General features: G+C 56.7%; 1 protein-coding gene across 1 annotated transcript in view; it reads left to right on the top strand.

The window, feature by feature from the left end:
• SLIT1 (slit guidance ligand 1) overlaps positions 1-20,966 on the top strand; it is a 149,871-nt gene that overhangs the window by 90,874 nt on the left and 38,031 nt on the right. Inside the window, exons 5-13 of the mRNA XM_045853799.1 lie at positions 10,457-10,528; positions 11,577-11,648; positions 12,247-12,318; positions 12,830-12,993; positions 15,994-16,141; positions 16,623-16,694; positions 17,270-17,341; positions 19,537-19,608; positions 20,161-20,304. Coding sequence (XP_045709755.1) covers positions 10,457-10,528; positions 11,577-11,648; positions 12,247-12,318; positions 12,830-12,993; positions 15,994-16,141; positions 16,623-16,694; positions 17,270-17,341; positions 19,537-19,608; positions 20,161-20,304 — 888 coding nt within the window. The remainder of the gene's footprint in view (positions 1-10,456; positions 10,529-11,576; positions 11,649-12,246; positions 12,319-12,829; positions 12,994-15,993; positions 16,142-16,622; positions 16,695-17,269; positions 17,342-19,536; positions 19,609-20,160; positions 20,305-20,966) is intronic.

Below are 20,966 nucleotides of genomic sequence, written 5' to 3'. Positions count from 1 at the left end.
GCCCACACGGCCAGAATGCTCAGGGCTTACAGTATCAGCTTCTGGCCTCCGTGTGTGTTGGCTGGTCCCCTGCCCTTGTCCTCACCGCTTTGGGGTGGGTGTTGCTTTTGCCATACTGTCCTCCGTGCAGTCTTCCCTCGGCCTGGCTATTTCCTCACTGCTTAGGATCGAGAACCCCGTTCTCCTGGCATTTGTGACCTGGAAGGTTTCCCCTCATTTGTCTCCTCCTGGGGCGGGGGACCGGGGAGGAAGGGCACCAGCATTTGTTGCATGCCTACCACACTGAAACCAGTGCTTCGCTTGTTATTGTAAAACCTTTTCATTGTGGTATAACATATATACAATATACAGAAAAGTTGCACTTTTCTGTGTATGTGCTATGTATTTTCATATGTAGAACTTGCTAAATTTTCACAAAGTGAATACACCTGTGTAACCAGCCCCAGATCAGGAAGTAAAAGCATTACAAGCACCCAGAAGTGAGGGCAACCGTGACCCTGACTTCTACTAGCACAGATGCCTTTCTCCCATTTTTGTGCTTTGTATGGATGGTACATGTGGTATGTAATCCTCACCATAACTCAGCAAGAAGGAGCTGTGATTAACCCCCTTTACACATGAGCCAGCAGACTCAGAGAGGTTGAGTAACTTGCCCAAGGTCACACAGGCAATAACAGGTGGAGCTTGGAGTCAGACCCAAGCTTGTCTGGTTCCAAAGCTCATGTTCTTTCCTCTATATCTTATTTCTCCGGCTGCACCCCATGCCTTGCCCCAGAGCTATGTGTTGGGCTGGGAACCTCCGAAGTGACTCGCAGGTAGTCTGGGATGAGGGCCTTGTCTCCCTGGTGCCTCCCTGCTCAGGACCCAGCAGAGCGCCCAGGGCTTCTGGGGGTCAGCGCATGCGATCAAGTACAGCTAAGGCCTCGCCTGGCACTCAGATTAAGAGGGGCCTGCATCCTGCCCCACCCCGCTGCCTTCTTTGTCCACCCCATTGTCATTACCATGCTCTTGCCACAGTGGCTGAGACCAGCACCTGCCACTTTTGTTTCCTGTCTGTCCCCAGTCACTCACTCCACTTCTGGGCAGCTTTTCCTCGGCAGGGTCCTGTGGTTGCTTTGTGGGGGTAGAGGGGGTGGGGGCGCGAGGGCGGTGCTCACATCTCATCTGATATCTCTGTCTCGGGAATTGATCATAGTGCGGCTGGGTAGCTGCATACCAAACAGCCCAGTGAGGAAGTGTTACCCATGGTGGCTTTATGGCGCTGCGATCCGGGGCTGCTTGGCGTCTCTTCCTGATGAGGTTTCCGCAACATTAACTCTGCAGGGCTGGAGGGAGGCTTGGCAGTGGCGGGGGGGGGGGGGGGTCGTGGCTTCGGGCCACAGAGTGGGCGGGGGAGGGAGGGCATCGCTCCAGCCCACAGCTCCTGGCACACTGGGTGCTCCGATCAGCCCTTTTCTCCCGCAGAGTTCAAATCCCGCCTTCCACAGTGTCGGCCTCCAAACTGCCTACAGGAGTTTGGACATCGGGAGTTCCTGGGAAAATGTGGGGTGTTCAACATTTTTAAAAACCTGAAGACTTCACAGAGCATGTGTGAGCTTTAATTCCGTGGATCTTATAATCAGCCTAGGAGGGGGAGAGGCGGTGGGAGTGGAGAGTGGACAGAGCTGGGCCGCCCGGCGATGAGCACGGGCAGTCTGAAGCCTGGCCGGCACCACAACTGACGGCCACCTGGTGCGTGCCAGTCCACCAGACAGTCTCACACACCTTCACTGATGTACTCCTTTTGTGAGCTTATGTTACAGATGGGAAAATTAAAGTTCAAAGAGGCAACCAGTGGGCTGAGCTTGCTTTTGAACCCAGGTCACCTGGCTCTTTTCCCAGGCTGTCTACTGCCTGGCCAGCACCTTGCCCTCACTGGGGCCCCTGTGAGGACGCTGGCTTCTCTGACTGCTGGGCCCGTTTACCCCAGCTGGCCTGACTCTGGCTATCAGGGAAGCAGAGGAGAGGGGGTCAGGAGGACACACGGGGATCAGCGAGAGGAACTGGCCCCTTAAGGGAACAGCCAGGCCCCCAGGAGGAAGCAAAGGCAGCTCCCTGTCGGTGGTTTCTGTGTTGTGACAAGAGCAGGGGGCGGGTCCCAAGACCAAAGGAAACTGGGCCTTTGGCTGGTGGGACCAGCCCCGCTTCACCCCAGCAGTGTGCTCCTTCGGTGCTATTCCTTGGTCTCCTCTGCACTGCCCTCTCCCCCCTCCCAAAACTTGACTTCTGGAGATGATGAAACACACTCATTCACCAGACTCACACCAAGAATCAGCCTCTACAAGGTGTCAGTCTGTAGGTGCTGGGAGTGCCTGAGATTTGTGAGTGGACAACACCCCGTTCCCTGCATGGAGGCTGGAATGCGAGGCTGCCCAGTTCAGGTCCTCATCACCAAAAAAACCGTCCTAAGGTCTAGGCACAGGTGCACACACCTGCAATCTGCCCACACAAGGTGGACCTGGGGCATCTGAATGTCAGCCTGTGGGCTGGGGAGAGCAGGGCAGGGAGGGTTAATTGTAGAACTACCTTCTGTTCTGGTGGGAGAGGGAGGATTGGAGGGGAGGCTTGAAGGACAGGCAGAGAGAAGGGAGGGAGGGTCCCATCAGACCCCGGGAGCATTTCAGAGGGTGTGCAGCTGGCATCCCACCTAGGGGGTGCTGCCAACCTCTCCCCTAAACATGCATCCTACAGCCCCAGGCCTGGAATGGTGATCTCTGACCTCAAAAGAGCTCATTAGCACAGCCTGGTTCTCACCTGCACCTGAGAAGGTAGTGTCCTGCTGCCGCCAGCCCCAGCAAGAACTGGTGGGGGGGGGGTGCAGCAATGGTGCTAACGTGGTGATCACCCCCTCCTGTGAGTGCCACCTCTGTTCCCCTGTGAAGGTGGGCAGTGGCATGCCACCGGTGACAGGTGAGAGGCTGCTCCTCCCCCTTTCCACCCACTGGTGTTGTCTGTGTCCAAGACTCTCCCTGATGTGCCCCCGACCAAGAGTAGCAGTTGGGGCCTCACTATAAATGGGGACCACATTTCAAGTGCTGCTTTGAAGCTCTGGCCGGCAACAGCGATTACAACCCAGTTTGCTTTAGCCCTAGCTGGGGGCAAGAACACACGTGTGAACTTCCCTCTGTTCGATGCAGCACTTCTCAACCTGAACATGCTGAAATGCAGAATCTGATTCAGTGGTAGGGCCAGGGAGTTCGTATTTCCAGCAAAGCCCCAGGTGACTCAACTGCTGCTGGCCCAGGGGCCAGGGACCTGGGTGCTGAGTCACCTGCCCTGGGATCCAGGCGGTGCTCACCAGCGGTGGCAACGGCCAGGCTGCCCATGCTGGGTGCCCAGCGTAACACATCGTGTGTAACTTGACCTTCCTGACCTCAGTGGGATGTCAGTTTTGTTGGAAGGGGAGGTGGAGGTGCAGGGAGCTAACTGCAGGTCAGTCCAACATCACAAAGTGGCTGATGTCAGAGCTGGCCTTGAGCTGCACCCTCCTGAGCCCCAGTCCTGGCTTTTCCAACACTCCCCTTCCTCCGCCACCTAGAGCCTCATAAAGACAAGATAGGGCAGCCGACTCCGTCAGTCTTGCTGCGAGTACCGCACACAGCCCCAGTTAAGCCACACGGTCCCATGATTATTCCCACTTTACAAGGAAGAGACCAAGGCTCCAGGGGCTGGAAACGTGCTTGAGACCCTGGGGAGGGGCACATGGGCAGCTTTGTCTGCTCCAGGTCAAGCCCTTAGTCCAACAGTCTCATGACAGGATGTCCCAGGTGAGGTGGCCTGGAAGATGCGGGTGCAGTGGTTCCCTCCTGGCCAGGCCCCACATTGGGTGGGCTCAGGGTAACCAGGGGGATGAGGGGACAGACAAGACTGCTGTGTGGCTTGTGAGGAGCACAAAGCAGGAGCTCTGTCTGCAGTGGGGCAGCCGAGCAGGCGGCAGGAACCCAGGGCTGAGTCTGGCCTTGGCTGGTGCCCAGCGGCCCCGGCTGAGCCCCCACTGATCCCCTTAGAGGCTTGCCTGCCAGCAGAGCCCAATCTGGTTAGAGCGTGAAGGGGGATTAGCAGTGAGAACATGGGGTCTCGACCTCAGCTTCCCAGCCCCTGCCTCCTCCAGCCCTGGCAGAGGCTGGGAAGATTGGCAGTGTTCGGGAAGAGGGGTGGCAGGAGTGGGGTGCCTGGGATGGTGCCCAAGTCGGGGTGTGGTCCTTCTCTTCAGGGGAAGGGCCCTGGCTGGGGTCTCCCGAGTGTTCCCAGACCCTGGGGGCTGCTATTGCAGCAGCTTGCCTCTGAAGACCCCTGATCTTGGGTGGCAGGGTTCTGGCTGGGATCTTTGCCCGCAAGCCCTTTACTCCAGGCCCCTCAGAGTGGACTCCCGCTCCCTCTCTTCCCAGAAGAGTCACTCGCCTTCCTCAGCGGCTGCCCATGCCTCCCTGCTGATGCAGCTGGTGCCACCTCAGAAGCACCGAGGATGTTCAGTTATTAATGTTCCGTGAGGACATGTGAAGGGGTGGGCAGGGCGGATTGTAACAACATGGGCAGCAACAAGCGCTTCTCCAGCACTTCCCTTCCCTCTCGGGGCCCTCGTCTCCAAGCCCTGCCTTCTCCTCTCAGCCTCACTGCCTGTCCAGACTCCCAGTTTGGGTCGGGAAAAGGCAGAGAGATTGGAGCCACTTTAGTCCAGTTCAGCTAAAAATGACTGACTCCTTCAATGTGCCAGGTCCAGGGAGACAACGGGAAGCAAGAGACTGTCTGAACTGGGGCGATTATGGTCTGGAGGGGGCGATGGGTGTTAATTAACCAAAAATCAGGGATTCTTGAATTTCAATACACCAGTATTTCATTACAACTCTGGATTAGTGCTGAGGAGGAGCATAGAGTCCTGGAAGCCTGGAGCAGAGGGAGCCGTCAGGGGGTGTGTTTGTGGACCGAGGTATGAAGGGCGAATGGAAATTTCCTGGGTGAAGAGAGGATGAATATTCCAGGCAGGGGAAGAGTAAGTGCAAAGGTCCTGTGGCAGAAAGATCTGAGGAACTGAAGGGACATCAGCATAAGTGGAGGAGCAGGCAGGGGCAAGACACACAGTGCTTTTCACATCAGATCCTGCAAAGTAGGTGCTACTTCCCACCCCTTTTGTAGATGAGAAAACCGAGGCCAAAGAAGTTGATTCACCTAAGACCATGTAATTTAAGTGGGCCAGTCAGGGCTTATTGAACCCATGCTTTTATTGTGACTCTCAGCTGTGGACTTTCCCCTCCCCCGCCACTCTGTGTGTGCTTCCCGGGCCAGCCGTGTCAGCATCCCCTGGGAACGTGTCAGTGATCCAGGACCTGGTCCTCACCCTAGGATCTGTCCCCAGGCCTGTGTTTCTCTCTCCAGCCCTGTCCCATGTCTGGCTGCTGTGTCCTTGCTCTAAGAATCTGCTTTTCGCTGTCCTGCTTGGGACCTCTTTCTGAGCCTCCGTCTGCCCCATGGTTCCACGCCCTTCGCTTACCCTGGCCAGGACAGGCCCCCCAGTGCTGTCCTTCCAGCTCCGGAACCCTCCCTCCTCCAGGGTGGTCTCCCTCAGAATCTGCCCTTCTGCCCCGACACACTCGTCACTTCGGGACCTGTGACAAGGTCATCACGAGAGGAGGCTCTTGGACTGGGGAACTGTGATGGGGAAAGGTGTGGGTGGTGCCTTTTGGGTTTTCATGGCAACTGGGTGAAAACGGAGATGAGAAACTTTATTTCAAATGGTTTTGTAAACACAGAACAATTGTTGACCAGGTAGAAAGTCAATTGGAGCAGAAAAAGAAATAAAATGAGAGAATAGCTTTGTTCTGTGCTGTGATGCGGGGAGAGGACATCCAAGTCGAGGAAAGGCTTCTGGCGCCCCCTAGAGGAAATGATGGAAACAATAGTCAGAACCCCAGAAAAGCACTGGGCAGACTGTTTAGGGAGGGACAAAAGCCAGCATTTATGAAATTTTGCCAAATGGAGGTAAAAGGACAGAGGCTTAAATATATGAACTGCATCTTTTCCAAAGCCCAGAGGTATTTCTATCTCGATTTTACAAATAGGGAAACTAGCTCTCAGGTGCCTAACTTCCTGGGGCCCACGGCTGGTCAATGGTAGAAGCGGGAATTGAACCGAGAACCTTCTCACGGCAAAGTCAAGCCCTTTCTGCTGCCAGCCTGCTGCATGTTTCTCAGACTTCCAAGGCTCGCCGGGTTTCCTCAGGTCGAGAGGCTGGCCTCTTCCAGCGTCTCCAATTCTGTTTCTTTTGCTCGTTTAAACCATGTGAGCTGCTCAGTGCTGTGGCCTGACCCGGGGTTGGGCCGAAGGTCCCAGGTACGCTCGGCTCCGCCCCTGGACACGCAGCTCTCGGATTGGCTCTCAGAGCTGTTCCGCCTGCATGCCCAGGGATGGCGTCTTCCCTCTGTAAGCTCTGGTGCCCCAGAGCAAGGTCTACAGAGCGTCAGACACACCCCTCTCTGGTCCAGCCTGCCACTTTCTCTGGCCTGCAAGGCTTTTCTCTGCCAACTCCTCTCCCCAGCACCTTCCTCTCCAGGCAAATCCACCGGCTCCCCGGATCACTCAAGACTCCACCGTGTCTCCTGCCCTTGCAAAAGTGCTCCCGCCCCTCCCCCACACCGAGCTCCTGGTGTGAGTTCTTACAGAATTGCTTTCCCCGAACCGCACTTTGATGTGATGCTGTTCTAAGAAGCAGACACTTGAAACCCATTTATTATAAGGATCTAATGTTATTGATCAGACCACGCTGTCTTTTTTTTATTAAGACCCCTGGGGAAATTCTTGTCTCATCGTGGTGCCCCAAATAGCTATGCTCTGGAGAATCTGGTCCTTTTACATTTATTCATAGATTGGGGGCTATTAACTGGCCAGTACCCCCTTTCCATATGCCCCGCCAGGACCTGGCTGGTGTGGGGGTCGCCTGCAGCTGCATTCTTGGTATCTGCCATTGATTTCCTTCTTCTCTCTGACCCACTTTTCACTCCTGCTCTCCTGCTGCTTTATAAATCCCTGTAAACTACCTCAAAGCCTTTCTGGAACCAGCTTGGCCGAAGTCAATAAAACAATCGATACAAGCAGAAAAACCTTCCTTGCAGGGCTGTTGTGAGGATTAAACAGAATAATGGATGCGAGTTACGGCCCATCTCCCCCCTAGGCTTGGCTGAAGGGCTGATGGCCGGCTGGGGCCAAGTCGAGGGCCCCGCTGGAGGTCCTCGCCCCCCGGGCAGCCTCCATCTTCCTGATTCTGTAGATGTCTCTAGGACGCTGACCTCCCTGCCCTTGTCTTGCCGTCACCACATGTGCTCTGCTCTCTGATTCCCTGAGGGCAGGAGCAGGAGAGTCTGTCATTTTCCATCCCACTCCTCAGAAGCCACACTATCAGCAATGGGCCCCCTGTCCCTCACCTTCTCCCTGGGATCTCAAATGCCCCAGCAGCCGAGCCCCTCCCTTGCTGTGTCTCAGGGTATTCGGCATGGGGTACACACACCTTGGTGAGGAGAACAGACATCATCTGGTCCAGCCTCTGTATTTGACGAATGGGGAAACTGAGGCCCAAAGAGGGAAGTGATGGAGCCCAGTCCCTAACGTATTTCGGCTCATCCTTGCCAAGTCTCAGCGCTGCCCTGCCCTCCTCAGAACCCCCGAGGGTCCTCACGCCCTCATGCCAGGGCCACGCTCTCCGCGCAGCTTCCAAGCCTCTCCTCTCTTGGCTCATTCCCGCAAAGTACCCCTGTTTTAGTCGTTGACCACTGTGTAGCCACGTACCTCAGAACACAGTGGCCCACAAAAACAATAAACACTTATTACTTCACAGTTCCTATAGGTGGCCAGGTGGTTCTGACTTGGGGTCTCTCACGAGATTTTCCTGACTGTGCCCTCCCAGGCGGAAAAGGCAGGGACGCTCTCTGAGAACTCTTTTATCAGGGCACTGACCCCACTCAGGAGGACCTTTGTAGCCTAAGCCCCTCCCAGGGCCCCACTCCCTAATGCCATTGCATTGGGTGTGAGGATGTCAACCTCTGAATTTGGGCAGGGATACAAACATCAAGCCCAGGCTGTATCATCTGGAGATGCTACTCCCATGATGCGTCACTCACGTTACTGGCAAGCCGGTACTGGCTGCTGGCAGGAGGCCTCGGGCCCGCTCCATGTGGGCCTCTCCGAGACCTGCTTGTGTCCTGGTGACATTCTGGCTGGCTTCTCCCAGAGAAGGCCATCTGAGAGAGTCAGGAGGAAGCTACAAGGATCTTTTATGACCTAATCTTGGAGATTACCCATCACTTCCGTCATACTCTATTCTTCAGAAGTGAGTTCATCAATCCCACCACAATGAAGGGGAGAATTAAGCTTCATCTTTTCAAGGAAGGAATGTCAAAGAATTCGTGGACAATTTTTTAAGCCGCCACAAAATTCCCATAGACCCCTGCCAGCCACACTGAACTGTGCGATAGCCCCCTGCCGAGCTGCCTTGCCCCTTTCTGCCTCTGGGTTTTTGCACATGCTGTTCCCACTGCTCAGAAGGTGCCTCCCGGGTTCCCCCTTTCTGCCTGGTGAGCTCTGACTTACTCTTCAGGATCTGCTTCAGAGCTCCTTTCCTGCCGCTCGGGCAGAGTGGGTCCCGCGCTTCCCCAGGCTCGCGCATCTCTTTGGAAATACTGCCCGCCCCACGACTGCTGTGAGCTGCAGTGTGCGCCTCCGCAGTGCCCCCAGCAGGTAGCCAGCCCCCAGCACATGCTCGTCGAACGAAGGATGGAGATTTCATTCACTGGTTTCCTGTGTGCCCCCCACGGGCTGTGAGTGTTCTAGGGTGTTCCGTGCTCCTGTGGTTGCCTGCACTTGTGTGAGCCCATGGGTGCCACAGGTGTGTGGTGCTCCATGAAAGCCAGTTTGGCTCCGTGTGGGGCTCCCACATCTGCCTTGGCCCCTCGTGACTGTGGCTGTGAGTTCCTGGGTTCGGGCCATCTCCTTTATCTTGGTGGCCTGCTCAGCCCTTGCACCCAGTGAAGTAATTCACCTGTCAGATGACCCTACCCAGCATCCCACTGAAGAAGAGGCGAGAGCAGGCCCACAGACCAAGGGAACAACAGAGCCAGTGTGGGCTGTCGGGCCCTGGTACCAAGTGCACAGAGACACTGGGCCGGCCTGTAGACGCATAGGCAGGAGGTGGGAGCTGGGACTCGAACCGGCCTTTCGGAGCTCAGGGTCCTGTGCACTCTGCTGCAGCGCTTCTGTTTCCTCATCTTGGCAGAAAAACCCAGACAGAATGATGGAAGCCCCCGCAGCTCAGGGGACAGTGCTGGGGGGCCTGGGGGCCGTGTTCTCAGGTGAAGCCTGAGGCCCATGGGGTGAATGGGTGACAGGAAGAGATGGCCAAGTCCCGAGGGCCTGGCCCAGGAGAAGGGGCTGGGGCCTGCGGGCTGCCTGACGTGGGTCCCATGCCGGGACAGTTGGCCCTGGCCATCGGAAGTGTCTGGTGTAGGCTCTCTGGCAGACTGCCGGGGTCCCCATCCTAGTCAACCTTGAGTGAAATGCTTAAGTCCCCTCCTCTGTAGAGTGGGTGAGGTAATGCTTCCCACTCCCAGGGCTGCTCTGTGACCTGACGGCCTGGGTTCAAATCCCAAAGCCACCACCCACCAGCTGTGTTCTCTTGAAGAAGCTGCTTAACTTCTCTGAGCCTCCCTTTCCCCGTTGCGAAATAGGGTGGTGATAGCCTTTACCGTGTGCACCTGTGAGGGTTAGACGCACTCACACGTGAACTGCTGGGCAGTGGGGCTCCGGGGGCCATGCTGAGAGCCCACGGCAGCTGGCCTCGCTGCTGTGGGAGGGAAGGGACACCTGTAAACGTCTGTAGTGAAGAGGCCCCTCGCAGTGAAGAGGGTCCTGAGAGTGGGGGTCGGGTCAGGCCCAGCCTGGAGGTTCGGACCTGTGTGGCCACCTACTGGCTGGGTAGCCTGGGGGCCAAAGGTGCTTTTCTTGAGACAGTGGGCTTCCGTGCACTCCCCACAGGTCCCAGGGTGGCCGTGGGCCCTGAGGTGCCCTTCCTTGTTTGCTGTCTCCTTTGTGTCTCTGAGGCTGAGCTGACCTCTGTGGGTCTAGGGGGCAGGGGTGGGGTCTGGCACAGCTGGGTACCCCTCCCCAAAGCTTCTCCCTCCAGTTGCAACCCTCCAGCCCAGAGGACAGGAAGTGGCTGGCTGGGTACCAAGCTCCAGCTCATTCATTCATTCACTCATTCATTCACTCAGTGAATACTTATGCAGGGCCTTTGTGGGCCAGGCACCAGCACAGTCCTGGGATGCAGCTGTGGCTTGTCCCTCTGTCCAGACCCCTGACCTCCCTGGCTCATCAGGGCTTTCTGGAGAAATCTCTGCTCACCAGCATATTTCTCCCTTTGGCTCAATCCTCACAGGGACCTGAGTGAGAACGCCATCCAGGCTATCCCCAGGAAGGCTTTTCGTGGAGCTACGGACCTCAAAAACTTGTGAGTACCAGCCTGGGATGGGGAGGGGCTGGGTGCTGCAGGGCCACCCCTGGCAGTGTCCTTGTGGGTGTTGCTGGGCCCTGAGGTCCAGGCAGCCAAGGAACTGCTGGGCTCTGAGGTGGCTGGTGCCAGCATGGTCTTCTGGAACAATCTGGAGTGGGAGGAAACAGGCAGCCTTTGAGGACCTGGTTGAAGGGAATGTCCTAAGTGTGAGCCTCTAAGGTGGCGTTTTTTTGTCCGTTTGGATGGAAAGTCTCCTGCCCTCGCCCATTGGTGGATTGGGAGAGTGGGGCTTGAATCTTTCAGACACTAATTGTATAAGCTGCCACAAGTCAGTTAACTTCACTGAGCCTCAATATATTGTTCTGTAAAATGAGGATGTCACATTCACTTCACAGGCTTGTCCTGAGGTTTAAATGAGATGTGGCATGGCACTTTGTCAAATGCAATTTAAATGGAATGGCTTATTCTTATTCAAATTTATTCTGGTCCAGGCTTGCCACCTCCCCGAGTCTGCTGCAGGGACGGCAAATGCCGGGCCTGCCTGTCACTCCCTGACCCCGCCCCCATGCCTGTAGCGGACGCTGGTAACTGACCTCAGCGTTCCTTCCCGAGGAGCCCAGAGCCAGCTGCAGCTTATTCGCAGAGCGGCGCTCCAGGTCGCCGCAGCTCGTCTGTCTCACTTGGCACTCGGGCGGAAACCTGCCTGCCAGCTCTGGCTGCCCTCGCTTCTGTGCCAGACTCACTTTTCAGCTGCCAGCACCCTCTAGGTGGCCTCCAAAATGGGGCAGGGTGCCTCTTCCCCAGGACATATGCAAGGTTATGTGGAGGAATATAATACAGCTTTTATTTACATTTATTGCTCTAACTAAAAGTGAGGAATTATTTAAACTCTCATCATTCACTGCTTGGATTGGCACGTTTGTGCTGAACGAATGAGGAGGGCCAGGACTCTTTAAAAAGGTGAATGTGGTGCCGGATTAAAACATCTGGACGTTCCTGCTCTCAGCGGCATGTCCCCTCTCTGCACCCTTCCTTTGCTTCACAGACAGCTGGACAAGAACCAGATCAGCTGCATCGAGGAAGGGGCCTTCCGGGCCCTTCGCGGGCTGGAGGTGCTGTGAGTAAAACCCGGGAAGGGAAGCAGAGGCTCGGAGAGCCCGGCTCACGCAGGTGCCGGGGCCCAGGCAGCTGGGGCTGGGGCGCCGGAGCAGCACAGGAGACAGGAGCCTGGAGGCGGGTTGCAGGCCCTCCTAGACTCGAGCTCACGAAGGCTCTGTGCCTGCAGTGGTGGGGCCCAGGTTCATCCTGCCTATGCGGACCCCCGGCGCGACGGCGATGGCGGTGTCTGCCAGGAGTTTCTGACACAGGGCTGTCTAAACCCCACCCCTTCTGTAAGCCAGCCTGAGCCTGCACGCGCGGCCTCGCCTCCTTGCTCCTCTCCCGGGTCCTGCCAGACTCCAAGTCCCTGGTGCAGCTGCCGCCTAATCCCCGCCTCAGCTCGGGGCTTCCCCTGAGGGTGGCTCTAAGCCCCATGCCCTTTGGCATAGCCCCCCGGGTCCAGCCCGGTGCTGGTCCAGCTCGAAGGCGGACCAGGGAACACAGCGGGAGAGGCTGCCTGTCCGTCGGAGGGAAGGCCCGCTCTCCCTCCACGGAGGCTCCTGCCTGCAGGAGGAGGCTGCCGGTCGGGGGCTGACCCACTCTGGTTTCCCCGTCAGGACGCTGAACAACAACAACATCACCACCATCCCCGTGTCCAGCTTCAACCACATGCCCAAGCTGCGCACCTTGTGAGTCCACCCAGGTGGCAGGGGGACAGCTGCGGTGCCGGGCAGTGGGGACAGGGGCCCGAGGCCTCCACAGGCGGGGCGGGGGAGGGGGCTCTTTCTCTGCGTCCCCAGCGGCCAGCCAGGGTGGGCCCGTAGGAGCTAGGGTCAGGGGAGTTAACCTAAAAGGAAAGGATGTTGAATGTCATTCGTATTTGATTTTTCTTTGGAAAACAAATGGTTTCTTTTTGTGTTTGAAAATGAGTTACGTGATTTGGGGCGGGTGGGTCTGCACGAGCTGGGCAGTACCCAGCCGAGGGGGTGCGCCGAGCATGCTGGGAGGGAACGGGCAGCTGTGGGGGAGGGGCGTTCCCTGCGGCTGCTGGAGACAGGCCCCCCGGTGGGAGCCGAGGGCTTGCGGGGCCGAGGGAGCGTAGACTGCTCTTGGGTTGAGTGCGCCCGGGGCTTGGCCCCTCCTAGGTGGAGGGGGTCCTGCTCTGGGGCTGGGGTTGTGAGCGGCCCTGTCCCCCTGCAGCCGCCTGCACTCCAACCACCTGCTCTGCGACTGCCACCTGGCCTGGCTCTCGCAGTGGCTGAGGCAGCGGCCAACCATCGGGCTGTTCACCCAGTGCTCGGGCCCCACCAGCCTGCGCGGCCTCAACGTGGCCGAGGTCCAGAAGAGCGAGTTCAGCTGCGCAGGTGGGTGCCGGCCGCTGGGACTCTGGACTGCCCATCACCTGCCTGCCTCTGCCCCTTCCTCTTGTCCCCCCATTACTTCCTGTCCCCACCACACATTAACATCCGGCTCACACAACCTCCTCTCCTTATGCATCGCCTCCCTTCTTCACCCCTCACGCCCTGTCCTCTGTCATCTCCTGCGCCCACCCATCTCCCCCTCCTGTCCACCTGTCACATCCTGTTCTCGCCCATCGCCTTTGTCTCCACTTACCACCTCCAGCCTTCGCTCCTTTTCCCTCCTGCCCCAGCCTATCCTCTCTTCCTGCCCCCCATGTCTTCCTTCCCTCATTGTCCCCTTCTGTCCTACCCACTTTCCCTCCTCCTGTTACCACCTCTTCCCTCCTGTGACTGCCTCACCCCTGCTACCCTGGGAAACCTTTGAATTGGCCCATCTAGCCTCAGCTTGAGATGAGGTGGGCTCCGTAGTCTATACCCCCTTCTTCTGCCTGGGGTCCTGTGCGAGCCTCCTGCCTGCCCACCCCACTCCTCCTTGGCCCCTTTGATCTCTGTACTGCAACCAGAAAGACTTAACAGGGTCCCCGAGTCTGAGCAGGTCATTGCTACCTCGTGCTCACTGTCCGCCTGGTGCTCCTGGGAGAGTCCAAACTGCCCTCAAGCTCTGCAAGGCTGGGGCAGGGTGGGCTCAGCCTCCCCTGCCACCCCGAGGCCTCTTCACTCACTGCGTCCTGGCCGGGCTGCCACCGCCCCTCCCCGGAGCAGGCGCCTCCCACCCGGCCTTCCTGCAGGCGGCTCCCCTGTTGGCTCAGCTTTCCTGCCTCCTTGCCCGCTGACTCCCCCTCACCCCGCAGAGCTCGGGAGCCTTCTCTGACCCTGGGGTGGTCCCTCACCGACTGTAACCTCCTCGAGCACGTGGAATAAGCGTGTCGTGGCTTCTGGCCATGTTCCCAGCGCTTTGCCCATGCTTGGCAGAGAGATGCTCGAGAAATTTGCTGAGCGAGGGAAGGGTTCTCGGGTTCACAGCAGAGGGCTGGGGGCTGCCCATGTCTCCCAGCCCTGCGGCCTCTGAGCCTGCCGGCTGCGTAGAGCTCTGAGGGCAGAGCGTGCACTGGGCTTGGCTCCCCCTCCTCCGAGAGTGAGGCTCGCCTCATACCACGCACCATGCACCACGGGGGCAGCACCCGAGGCTGCTCTGAAGCCTGCTGTGCTCAGGGCTGCTGTGTGTGTGTGTGTGTGCACGTGTCTGTGTGTGTGACTGCATGAGCATGTATGTGGAGAGAGTAAGAGTGTGAATGAGTGTGTGTGAGTGTGGGCTTGTGTGTGCACACAGGCGTGCGTGCGCTCGAGTGTGAAGAGAGCCAGGGCTGGCGCTGCTGCTCTGAGTCCTTACAGCAGCCAAAGGTTTAGGGAGAGAAATGGATAGTTCACTTGGACGCTTCTTTGAAATGAAACCTTTTTCTTTGCACTTAGAATGCCTTGGTTTCTATAATCAGGCCCCCCCACCCCACCCCCACCTGCAGAGTTTGCTCACTGCGACAGCCCCACTCCTGAGAAGAGCATTTCCAGAGCATGTCAGAAGTCCTCCTAACCTTGTCGCTTTGATCTTGGCAACCACCTTTCGGGGGAGCCAAGGAAAAAAATAGAGGTTAAAACTCCGGTGGGGCCTGGCTGGGTGGTTCAGCTGATTGGGGCATCATCCTGTACACCAAGAAGCTGAGGGTTTGCTCCCCAGTCAGCACACACCTAGGCTGCAGGTTCAATCCCCGGTCTCGGTGTATGTGAGAGGCAACCAATAGATGTTTCTCCTTCACATAGATGTTCCTCTCTCTTTCTCCCTCTTCTTCTCTCTAAAATAAATAAACATATCCTCAACTGAGGATTAAAAAAACTCTGGTGGGAGTGTAAGTTGGCTCAGCCACTTCCCACAGCTGTTTAGCAGAACCCACAAAAGCCCAACATGTGTCTATCTGTGACCCTGCAGCATCCCCACTAGGTGTGTGCATGTGTTCTGTGAACACGCGTGTCCAGGAGGATCCCAGGCAGCTCCCAGAGCGGGAGACAACCCTGACGTCCGCCGACATGTGAGGGGTTAGCTAATGATGGTGGTCTGTGCAGCCGAGTGCTGGGTGGCATTACAAAAGAATGAACTACTGATGATACATACGATGTGGGCGAATCTCACAGATTTTACATTGAGCCATGAAGCCAGATAGGAGAGACGCTGCTGTCTGATTTTGTTTGTGGGAAGTCTCGGAACATGCAGAACAAATCTTTGGTGCTGGATCTCAGAACAATGGTGACACTGAAGAAGGGGCGGTTGGCCTGCCTGGGTGATGGCAATGTTCTGTGTTTGGGGGACAGTTCTGTGGGGGCACCCATAAGTAGAAGTCAGCTGGCTATGCACATAAGAGAGTACACCCTATGTAGCTTATGCTTTAATTAAAGTAATTTATCAGATACTGTGCTTCATCCTGGTTTTAGCACCTATCAGCTGTGCGACTTTCCACAAATTAATTAATGTCAAGGACTCTGTTTTCTCACTTATAAAATGGCCACAATACTGTCATTCTCCTCTTCAGTGGAATGGCAGGATTAAAGGAGAAACCACATGGATAGCACTCACTGCAGCATGTGGGACAGCGTATGTGCTGAGCAAACGCAGTCGTTATCATCCTTTGGTGACAGACGAGGAGACTTAGACCTAAAAGTGCTACATGGCTTGGACGAGAACCTGGAGCTTCAGAATTTAGGCTAGGGTTTCCTTCCTAGCACCTGAACCACAGTTTTGTGCAGCACAGTTAGGTTTAGATTCAAGTTCAGCAAACATCTAACAAGTGCCTCTAGGTGCCCGGTGCCCACAGAGGTACATTGGAGTTCTTGGTGGTCTCTGGACCACCCTCACCCAGAGAAACACTGTGCGCTCTGTTGCTACTCATCAGTGTGTATCTCTGGAGGGAGGCGCTGACACGGGACACCCAGGGTCACAGCCCACTGTTCCCACAGGCCAGGGCGAGGCAGGGCACGCGCCCTCCTGCAACCTCTCCTCCGGCTCCTGCCCGGCCATGTGCACCTGCAGCAACGGCATTGTGGACTGTCGTGGCAAAGGCCTCACTGCCATCCCCGCCAACCTGCCCGAGACCATGACAGAGATGTGAGTACAGGGCGGGACAGGCACGGGGACATGGCCCTGGGGCCGGGTGGGGCCCTGGTGGTCCAGGGAAGAGCTGGAGCGGCACCGCCCTGGGGCTTGCCCTGAGGCCCGTCAGTACAAATGGAGAAGTCAGTTTGCTGGCTGAGCTCTCTGGCCAAGGCTGGGCAACTCTGGAGGGCTGGGAGTGGGGGTGTTCCTCTGTGGTTTATCTGTCCAGCCCAGTTGGGTGAAGCTGCTAGAATTGGTTTCTTAGTATTAGCATCATTCGTGGGCCCCCTTCAGCCATGGCAGCCTGGGACAATGGAGCTCACATCACAGCAGCCCCCTTCCTCTGCCTATGCCAGCCCACCGACTCCAGACAGTGGATGGGAGCAGGCCAGGGGGACAAAGGGCCTGGTTAGAGCCCAGCAGGCAACAGCCAGCACTGGGCTGATCTGACCCGACACCTCCTGTGTTCTCTTTCCTTGTTCTCTCTCTGCAGCCGCCTAGAGCTCAATGGAATCAAGTCCATCCCCCCGGGAGCCTTCTCTCCCTACAGAAAACTGCGGCGGATGTGAGTGCTTCCCGCGGCTTCCTGAGAGTTGGCCTAGGGCAGGAGCAAGGCCCCGGGCCTGGCATGCCATGGCCCCGGGCAGGTCCTGACTCTGCTCTGGTGGCCGAGAGGCCCCGGGCAGGCGCTGCCTGAGTTCCTGCCCCTTAGGTGGCTCATCTGCGATGTGAGGATGACTGTGTTGTGACCCTCCTGCAGGGTTGTCCTGGGGCCTAAGTGTGGAGCCCAGTCTGGCATATGACCAGAATTGACTGTCATCCTCCCACATCAGCTTAGACACCAATGGGAGCCACTGTGGACATTACAGGGGACGTAGGAGACAGCGGGGAGGTGGGGGAGAGCCTTGTCAAAAACAGACCACGCCTGGAGCACTCCACCTGCCCGCACCGTGCATGACCCTCGAACCTCACAGAGCAATAGTGGCCATGGGTTTTTCTGATGGATGGGAGAGTGGGCCCCTCCCCTCTCTAATGTCAAAGGGGCCCCTGCCCTCCCATGGCATCTGGGAGGTAGAGGGGACCAGACAGGGCTTAGTGGCCGCTGGGGGATTCAGCCACCCTCTCTTCGGCTCACTGCAGAGACCTGAGCAACAACCAGATCGCCGAGATCGCTCCTGATGCCTTCCAGGGCCTCCGCTCCCTGAACTCGCTGTGAGTAGCAGCACCAAGGCTCCTGCAGGGGGCTGGGGGGTCTCCCAAAGAGGCCAGCAGAGCCCAAGGCCCCTGGGGGGGTTGCTGGAGGGAGAGCACAGCCCCTACCCACCCCGGTTTCCCTTTGGCTGCAAAGTCCAGGGTTGCTGTGTGTCCAGCATCCCCTTCTTCTCCAGTGGACCCTCTGCAGGGGAGGGGAAAGCGAATCAAGGACTGAGTGCATGGAAAATCTAGGCAGAGCTGTTGCCCAGGCAACTGGGATGCTCTCTCCACCATGGTGGGGATTTTCCCAGCATTCTCTGCGGCAGCCATCTGACCCGGCCCAGCTTTCATGCTGGCCCTGCCTCCCCACCGAGGCCTAGTACTCTGTGCTCCTGAACCTTCCCCGGGGCACCTACAATGGCAGCAGCCACCAGCTCCAGTGTGATGTCTGCCACACCTGTATCTTCCATTCCAAACATGCTCTGATCCCAAGCTGTGGTGGGCAATGCCAAGACAGCGTTCTCCTCCTCCTCTCTCCTCTGTTTCCCTTTCTCGAGGGTTTACTGGGGGGTCTGTCAACCCACAAAGCATCATGCAGCATCCACAATTTACCTAACAAAAATAAAAATTAAATGTAGCAACACCAAAATAATTCATCTTGGGAATGTGACTTCATCTGTTTTTTCCCAAGACCCCTTGCTTACCCCCGACCCCCACCCCGTGTCCTCCAAGCCCCTCACTCTCGGAGGTCCCACGGCACTTTGTGTAGAGAGCGCACTCAGGGTGCCCTGTCCGTCATCAGGTGAGCTCCCCACTGGCGGGGGTCTTTGTTGCTCCCAGGAACAGTGTTTCCACCTGCCCCTCCACAGCACTGGACACAGCCTCCCATAGATTAGGGTCCTGGGACGTGGAATGGATGGGACTCCCTGCTGGTGAGTACAGGAGGCAGCCAGATCACGCCTTTTACATACACTGTCTTCTCTTGGAGTCAAGGCCGAGGTCACAGGCCCTTGTGAAGGACACCACTTAGGGTGTGCAGTGCCCGGCGATGGGTCACTGCCGTGGGCCGAGGAGGTCAGACCCTGGAGGTGGCCTGCGAAGTGCAGGGCTCTTCCTCGGAGAAGTGATCGAGGCTTCTTCTAAAGCGGGCGTAACAGTAACTCGTCTAAGTGGCTCTGTGCTCTTGGGGGCCTTGCCACAGCCATCCATCTCCCCATCACATGGGAGCTCTCGTGTGAGGTCGCACAAATAGGTCTCATGAACGCTGTCCACTTCGGGCGACCCTGACCTTGTCTCCCTGCGTCCACACCTGTCCCCTCCTCGCCTTTCTCCATACAGCAGCTCGAGGGACCTTTCCAAATAGGGACTGTGTCAAGTCTCGGGGGCTTCCTGGTGCTGGGTGGGTGAAATCCAAGCCTCTGTCCCATGTGTTTCCCCCACTCGAGCCACAGGGGGCTCCTCCCCCACTGCCAGCCTGGATCCCACCGCAGGCACCGTGCCCTGCGCCGGGAGCGATGGGGAACCGTGTTTGAAGAGACAGCACACGCTGTTTCTGCCCAAACTGACTGTCGGTGGAGGGGGAATGTCGTGGGGGCTGCCTGTGATACCGGGAAGGAAACGCACCCCACTCCCCAGCCCCCTTGATTCTTTGGTTGTCTGCACGAACTCATTCCTGCCTGCATATCTTTTGGGAACCTCTGCTTTTTTCCCTCTTACTACACGGAATGCATGCTCAGTGCAGAGGCTGAAAATACGGTAGTGTAAAAAGGCCACTTGATGTCCCACCGCCTGGATCTTACACAGCTGATGCCTTCTGCCTGCTGTTTTCTCTGTGCTGGGCAGACTTGCTTGACATGCCAGAGCTCGTACGTTAACTATTCCTGCCCGTGAGATTTTTCTCTTCTTGGAACAGCCTCCTTTTGGATCCCAGATCAGGTTAATTCCCCATGAGGTTCCCCAAAGGGTCCCTCTTGCAGGCTTCTGTGGGTCCATGTGTGGGGCGGAGAGTGAGGGCTGTGCCTGCCAGAACGGGCATGGGGCCACCTGGAGCCCACAGGGTACTTGTGTGTGAAATAAGAACAGGCAACTTAACCACTGTACTGCCATCTGCTGGCAACTTGCTACAACAGACCCGCGCTGCTATGATGGCTCCGTGGTGGTGCCCAGCCTGGAGGGCTGTCCTCTAACTCTCCTTTCTGCTGCCTTTTCTCCAGGGTCCTCTATGGGAACAAGATCACAGATCTCCCCCGGGGTGTGTTCGGAGGCCTGTACACCCTACAACTCCTGTAAGGACCCACCCAGGGGTGTGCTTGGGCGGGGCCTGGGGAGGGAGCCAATGCTTCTCGGGCCTTCCACACTGGCCTTTCCGACCTCTCTGGGGCGTGGGCTTCACTTGTGACCAGGAACTTGAAGGATGGCAGGTGTTGTAGGTCTGTGAGAGGCTTTGGGGCCCTGCAGAGGCCAGAAGGGGAGGGAGGTGACTCAGAGCAGATCACAGGGTGCCTGAGCTGAGAGACCTCTGTTCCCAAGGAGGTCGGTGTGGCTGGGAGACAGCTGTCTCTTGCAGGGGACACCCAGGCCCAGCTAAGCCTCCTTGAGCCACCAGGGTTCAGGCAAGGGTTCTCCCTCTGGGCCCCAGAGGAACGGAGCCCAGACTCCATCTCAGCTGCCTGGAGAACCCAGCTGAACTCTAGGAAGGAGGGGAGCCTCTCAAAGGCCTTTGGAAGGTGGCTTTGCTACTGTGCCCTCTGATTTCTGAGAATAAGGTGCCCAGGGCCAGTTGGCGAGTCTGGTGCTGTGCCTCTCCCCTCACCACCTGGCCCTGGCTCTGCCCGCAGGCTCTTGAACGCCAACAAGATCAACTGTATCCGGCCCGATGCCTTCCAGGACCTGCAGAACCTCTCCCTTCTCTCCCTGTACGACAACAAGATCCAGAGCCTCGCCAAGGGCACCTTTACCTCCCTGCGGGCCATCCAGACCCTGTGAGTGCCCTCCGCCCCAGCAGGTGGACCGAGGGGGAGGTAACAGCCTCCTGGCACAGGCAACTGTCTTATCCTGTGACTTTTGCTCACTGGGAATGGTTTCTATGGAGGAAAGAGCACAGGCTCTGGGTTAGACAATCCTGGGTTCAAATCCCAGCTATGCTCCATCTTGCCTGTGTGACCCTGGGCAAGTTAATTTACTTCTCTGGGCCTCAGCTTACTCATTCATAAAATGAGGATACCATCTTCTTCATAGGATTTTTATGAGATTAAAGGGGATATTTGTACAGAGCTTAGCTCAAAATGCTTCTTAAATGCTGGCTACCATTAATAATAATAATAATAATAATAATAATAATAATAATAATAATAATAATAATATCCATTGATTTTAAGACACATTTTGTTTTCACATTAACACTTCTGAAATTGGGATGCATTTTATCACTGATAGCATATCACTTAATTAACAGCATGCTGTTCTTTTCTGATAATGCATAAAATAATAGTACTTCTTACAATTGATAGTGCCTTAAATCAGAAAAAATCTAGTAATGGCAATGACAATTATAAGTTAAAAATTAGTGCGCAACAGCTCTAGGAATTTAGTTTTCTGTCACAGAATGTTGCAAACACAGTAAAAGCAGGGGCCCTCCCAGTCC

Source organism: Phyllostomus hastatus, unplaced genomic scaffold (assembly GCF_019186645.2).
Source record: "Phyllostomus hastatus isolate PE091 unplaced genomic scaffold, TTU_PhHast_1.1 phas_scaffold_1066, whole genome shotgun sequence".
NCBI classification, from domain to species: Eukaryota; Metazoa; Chordata; class Mammalia; order Chiroptera; family Phyllostomidae; genus Phyllostomus; species Phyllostomus hastatus.
Note: the sequence above shows the minus strand (reverse complement) of the source record. Positions and strands in the feature narration are given on the sequence as shown.